The sequence below is a fragment of the Erigeron canadensis genome, chromosome 7 (genome assembly GCF_010389155.1).
Source record: "Erigeron canadensis isolate Cc75 chromosome 7, C_canadensis_v1, whole genome shotgun sequence".
NCBI classification, from domain to species: Eukaryota; Viridiplantae; Streptophyta; class Magnoliopsida; order Asterales; family Asteraceae; genus Erigeron; species Erigeron canadensis.
In genome coordinates, this window is record NC_057767.1 from 37,427,751 (window position 1) to 37,434,358 (window position 6,608).

Consider the following 6,608-nt stretch of genomic DNA (forward strand, 5'->3'; position numbering starts at 1 on the left):
ATATCATTTTAATATAATAACACTAGATTTAGATTGGAACTCTTTCTAGGAGTGAAGTGTTATTCAAGAAACATGTACTCATGATGATAATTGTAAAAAAGAATTGATATTAAATAGGTTTGGGGTCCATGTTACTATATTACGGATAGTATAGGTCAAACCATAAATGTTGTTATTTTTTTATTTTCCTAGTGGATGGTCATTTTGTAATCACCTTAATTCGTAAAAAATAACTTGAAACTTTTCGTAGCTCCTGCATTAGGAAAATCTTCTTGCATAAACTTAACTCATGCCTTAAAAATATGTTTAATTTGTGGCCTATTCATAACCTAGTCACGGAGAACAAACCTTCATAAACTTATTATTTCAAAAAATCTAACATAACACTGTGAATAAAATAAGAAAAACTTGTTCACTTACTAATATTTTAATAAAATTACTGACTTTCTATGATTTTTATAGAAAAAAAAAATAGCATGTGAAAGGAGGTTACATATCTAAACTAGGTACATGACAGATGCATATTCCTAACCCTCGTATACACTATCCTGCAAGTATCGTTCTAATAACCAAGGTTGTAAAAGTCGTCCGAGTATCCAAAATAAACTCTTGACTCCCATCTTGCCGAGTCGAGTCCGAGTCACGAGTTTACCAACCTTGATATGAACAAATTGATGATGAAGAGTATGAATTATTATGTTTAAATTTGAAGTTTAAAATATATATTTTAAAGTTCTATTACAGAAAATTTCAAAAATATCTACGTTTGTATACAAATTTCCAATCCGAGTTCTCTTCAAGTTGAGTTTGATTCTCCAAAAACTTGACTTTCCCTCGCCGAGTCGAGTCCAAGTCATGAGTTCTCCAACCGTGTTAATAACCATTTAATTCATCTTATTTTATTAGCGAGTTGAATCTTACATTATTTTATGGGAAAAGCTAGGTAAAACATGCAGTACTTATCTTAGGTAAAGCAGAGGATTATGTAAAATTCAGGAAGAGTTTATGTAAAATTCAGGAGTTAGGTATGTTTATCAAATTCAAATGTTTAATTTATAATTATTATTTTTTTTTTTATAGTAGCAGTGGTATTATTTTCTCTTATTTTATAGTCGCATTAAATAAAAGGAAGGAAAATGATAAAGAATGAAAATGGAAGTAAAAGGATCATCTTCCTTCCTTCCCTCACATCACATGCCCTCTTACAAACAAATACAAATAAAAATCCCTTCCACATCCAGATCTACTTTCCAGACTTTCATTTCACATGATCCTCATCAATATTTTTAGCTAAATTCCTCCTTATCATTATTATCATTTTTTAAAAAAATTATATATATATATATATATAATATATATTTAACTTCATTCATGTAAGTTCAAAATAATGAACCGGAAGGATTCATTCGCCGGTGCCGGAGCTCGGAATCATCTCGGAATGACTACCGGAATACTTCCTCACCGCCGTGGAATGCCGTTTAGTAAAACTAACAATAATACTGTTGAGAATTATAATCATAATAGTAATTCGGATCTGTTTAATCGTAATCGGAATAGTTTTCCTGCTGCTTCTTCCGATGAATCTGACTGTACGTATATATATACATATACATTCTGTATCTATATCTACTTTTTTACTTATAAATTTGAAGTTCATTAAGCTAAATTTGTAGAATTTGACTGTACATTTACTGTTTTATAACTTCCTAATTTAGTAAATTTTTGAATCTAAATTTTACATCTGGCTGTACGTATATTCTGTCTCTATTTTATTATTATTATTATATTATTTAGCTCAATATGTAGAATTTGACTATAAATTTCTAGTTTTTGAAACTAATTTTTTTTATATTGGAGTTTAGTTAGTTTCATCTCTAGATTTTGATTTTAATTTCTTCAATCTAAATTGAATAATCTGATTTTCTTTTAGAAAATATAACTTTGAAGTTTTAATAAGCTTATTTGACTTGTATGTGTATGCTGTTTCTAAACTTTTAAAATTTATCATTTTATAATTTTGTGATATAATTAGGTGTGGCAGTTAGATTGATTAATATATATGTTGGATCATGTTTTCCAAATGGATTTTTATTTTTGCAATTTTTGAATATAATATGTTCTATGCGGTACAATTTTCTAGATATATTTAATTAGATTAACTAGGTTTTTTGTAGTCTTTGATATTTTTTGTTTTATTTTTGAAATCTGCTTTATTCTTATCAAAATAAATAAATTTATAACTCTAAGTGTTTGTAATCTAATGATGTTAAGGATGTGATTGTTTATGTAATTAGAGGAAGATTTGAAAATGATAGGTTTTCTGGCCTTGTATGGAATATTTTAGGGATCAATATCGGGTTGGCGTTTACTTATGCCATTGTTTTACTTGGTTAATTTCATTTTCTGAAGCATATTTTTTTGGCTTTGCTTGTATAGTATGCTTTTGTTTTTGGATGTATGCTAGGTTTTTCAATTGTTGTCATTTTTTTTAATATAAGTGGTCTGAATTTATATCTTAATTTGCTGTTTTTGAATTTATGTTTATTTAGTGCAAGTGAGATTAGCTAGACTTTCGGTTGGATCAGCGAAACCTGCAAAAAGCATATTAGATGACATGTTGGCGTCTAATGAAGGGGGAAAGAATGACTACGATTGGTAAGTTTTCTAGTACATTGTTATGAGGATTTAAGCGAACTTCGCGATCTCATTTTTTTGGGATCTAGTTTGGCGTCTTTTTCTCAAGTGGACTTGTAATTATGGGCGTACTACTAAAAACTGTTATGTTGGTTTGCCATGTCTTTCCTGTGCTTAATAGTTTAACCTTTCATCCTTATAATGCTACTTTTTTTGCCTTAGTTGTTCATGTTCATTAGGCTCGTAAAGAATAATCTTGATTTTGCTAAGAGATGTCTTTTGGCCTGTGAATTTGATTACTGTCGGATGTTTGTCATGTTTATCATAGGTACTAGTTATTACTTCCATGAATTAAGATATAAGACACACAAAGAATACACTTCCCCCAATCATAGGCAATTACCTCTGAAATCTCAATTCAACTATTTTGGTATTTAGCAGGTCGTTTGCAAGAGTTTTCTGTTCTCTTGTAGCATGTCTATAACTTTTAGTAAGATGGATTGTATGATGATCTTTTTCTCTAAATCTGGAGATAATCAGTTGAGCTTTGCTTAAAGAACTTCCTTGTCAAGGCTCCTTGTAGTTAGACATATGTGCTTTCTAAGTGGAAGTCAAATGCTTTAAGCCACTTCTCTTATTTATTGAGCACTAGATGAATTTGGTTGCAATATGATGTCCTTTGTATTATAGTGATGCCCATATTGTGCATATGATCTTCAACAAGCTAGTCTAGCTGGTTTATAAGGAAAGGGCTATTATTATGTGTTATGTTATGATCTCAAGCATAATCACAGTGTAATTTGTATATTTCAGGTAAGGTCCAATAACTGATTTAAATGGATTTATAAGAAAGTTGGATAATTAGTATCGCATTTTGTACAATTATCTCTAGTCTAATATATGCTTTGTCTGCATCCTCTTTGCCTTTCTATAAATTGAAATTGAAGTTTCACTTTCTTTCATTACATTTGGAAGTGAGTATAATCGTATTTTGTTACAACATCACCAACTGATAGGTGTATGTCATAGTATTTGGCTATTTGCACAAGTACACTTAACAGCATATTAAAACTAGTTATATATATATATATATATATAGGGGTTAGTTATTGTAAAACAAGTACTAAAGTAAAACAAATAAGACAAGATCTTGACCCTTAGATCATGATAAAATTGATGCACGGAGATTCACATATATATTGATACACGATGATTTTAATGATGTACAATGATTGTTAGTGAAGGAAAATCTATTGTTTTATTTGTTTTACTTTAATACTTGTTTTATTTTACCTAGAACCTATATATATATATATATATATATTCCTTATGAACTTCTGAATTTATCATAATTGAATGGAGAATATTGAAGCATATTACCTTTTCTGTTGACAGGCTTCTCACTCCCCCGGGAACTCCGCTCGTTCCGTCTACAGATGGGAAAGAATCTCGACCAACACCTGTCACTGCAAGAAGCAGGTCTTCGGTTAGAGCTAGCTCTATAAACAAGACTTCAAGGGTACGTTTAATGATTGTCCTTGGTCTGATACAAGATGTTTTGCATGTGATACATGTTTTTGGATCTTTCTAGTTTCTACACATACCAAACTTAACGCTATATCTCAATTGCAGTTATCTGTATCTCAATCCGAGAGCAACTATTCTTCAAGACCAGCAAGAAGCAGTTCCGTGACTCGTCCTTCCATCTCCACCAACCAATATGCAACCTACTCTAGCAGAAACACCAACATTCTAAATACGAGCTCTGCTTCGGTTTCTTCTTACATAAGGCCGTCCACCCCAACTCGCTCCTCTACTACAGCAAGACCATCTACTCCTTCAACACGGACAACACCATCACGAGGCTCGACTCCTTCTAGAACCCGCCCATCTCCTACCACTACATCTAATGATAGAACAACAAAAACATCTCAAACTACAAGACCTTCAACCCCTGGTTCTCGACCACAAACACCTGGAAGTTTGAATACACCCACCATCCGCCCATCTTCCCGACCATCTACTCCCACTCGTAGGAGCGTAACACCTTCTCTCTCTCCATCCACAACATCTGCGACTTCTGCTGGACGTGGGTTATCTTCAAATGCACGAAGCACGGGGTCTACTTCCAGACCAAGCTCGCCTAGCCCACGTTTACGCCCACCACCTCAGCCTATCAATCACGCTGATTTCTCCCATGAAACACCACCAAATCTCAGAACGACTTTACCTGACAGGCCTCTCTCGGCTGGTAGATCTAGACCAGGTGGTTCCACCACTGTGAAGGGGAATATAGAGCCTTCAAACACTGGTAGTATCACGAGAAGACATTCTTCCCCGATTGTTAATAGGGGACGGATTGCAGAAACCCCCGGAAGGGGGCGACCCCATGCTAATGGGCATGTGGTAGAGACTTTAGAGCCTAGACGAAGTTCACATTTACCCGACTCACTGGCAAGAAAAACTATAAAGTCATCAAATTCAGACAATGGTGCAGGGTTTGGGAGAAATATCTCGAAAAAATCGCTGGATATGGCAATCAAACATATGGTATGAATACCCATTTGCTCTTGGTCTCATTTCGCTGTGTATTTAAGGATGTCAAAATATATCATGGACAACTAATGTATCAAATTATCTTTAATGGGGTTCCAGTTATAATTTTTTTTTTATTATTTAAGGGCTAATAAAGTTAGTATTTGGATAGTTAGTTTCACAAGAGCAACAAACTTGAATATCTAAGAGAAAATTAGAGTTACTTGTATGGCAGTACATCGATCTTAAAGATATTTTTGTTCTCTACAGGATATAAGAAATGGAGGTGCACGTCCTCTTTCAGGTTCAACACTCTTCCCTCAAAGCATCAGGTCCAGTAACTCCAGGACTCAACCTGGACGCGCGTCGAGTGTACCAGGGTCCGTAGATGGTTCGATCAGCAACGGTGTCGGCTCTGAAAATGGAAACTACATTAATGGATACTCATGGAATAGAGGTCTGCCCACAGAAGATCATAGTCCACATTCTTCTAAACTATCATCAGAAGTCGATATCTATGAGAGTTCTAGGTACGATGCAATTTTATTAAAAGAGGACTTGAAGAACACAAGCTGGCTGCACGGTGCCGATGACAAGATTGATGAAGGTTCATTCTTTGATAATGGGTTTGAATCTCTCCCTGAGCCTTTCGGACCCTTGTGACATCTTTAAAGATGGTTTGTCTCCTTTCTCGTTTAGTAAGTTTCTGCTTCATATTCATTTAATTACCCGTTAAAAAGGCCATTTAGCAAAAAGATAGAAAAAGAAGAGAACATCATAACAAAAATATCAAAAAGAGGGCATTTGTGTAATTTTCCCCTATTTATAGCGATGTCAAAGTTTTATAGTTTGTTATTAATCATAATATGTCATGAACTTGTAATGAATAGTGTGAAGTTAAAGTTTAACTACTTTGTAGAGGTGATAATTCTGACCCATTTACGTATGAATTACTCAATGTCGGTTACTTATGGCTAAAAAGAAAACCTTTCAAGATGTCCATTTTACTAGACTTGTTAAAAATCGGCCAAAGTGTATGTTTAAAGGCCATCCCAAACAGTGACTTCATCATTTTATTTATCAGTTATGTTACATTTAGCACATCTAAATTGACATACGGTATGTCACTTCGTTTTATCATTTTATTTTTTAAATTAAAAACTAACTTAAGCACAAATTCCTTTCAGATTTAGTATCTTCTCCTCATTTAATTAATTGTCACTTCCCTGCCGCAGACAACAAATCTCCGCCACTTCTAATCGGACCACCATAACTTAAGTTAAATTTGTGAACTCTGGGAAACATATCTCAATTTTAGATAATGACGCGGTTTCCCTAAACCCTCCTTTTTGTCATAGGTTTGTGGTTTCGTTCGATCTTTTCATCCAAAATAATTGGTTTTCCATTCTTTGACCCATTTCAATGATTTTTTTTATATA

The 6,608-nt window shown here is 33.6% G+C and overlaps 1 protein-coding gene across 1 annotated transcript; it reads left to right on the top strand.

Annotated features, from left to right (window-relative positions):
* Positions 1–1,174: 1,174 nt before the first annotated feature.
* Positions 1,175–6,094, top strand: LOC122606770 (endochitinase A-like). The gene is made up of 5 exons (XM_043779626.1): positions 1,175–1,589; positions 2,550–2,655; positions 4,030–4,153; positions 4,267–5,184; positions 5,440–6,094. Exons 1-5 carry the CDS (start codon positions 1,388–1,390, stop codon positions 5,830–5,832), a joined length of 1,743 nt encoding a protein of 580 aa, XP_043635561.1. The 5' UTR covers positions 1,175–1,387; the 3' UTR covers positions 5,833–6,094.
* Positions 6,095–6,608: the final 514 nt, after the last annotated feature.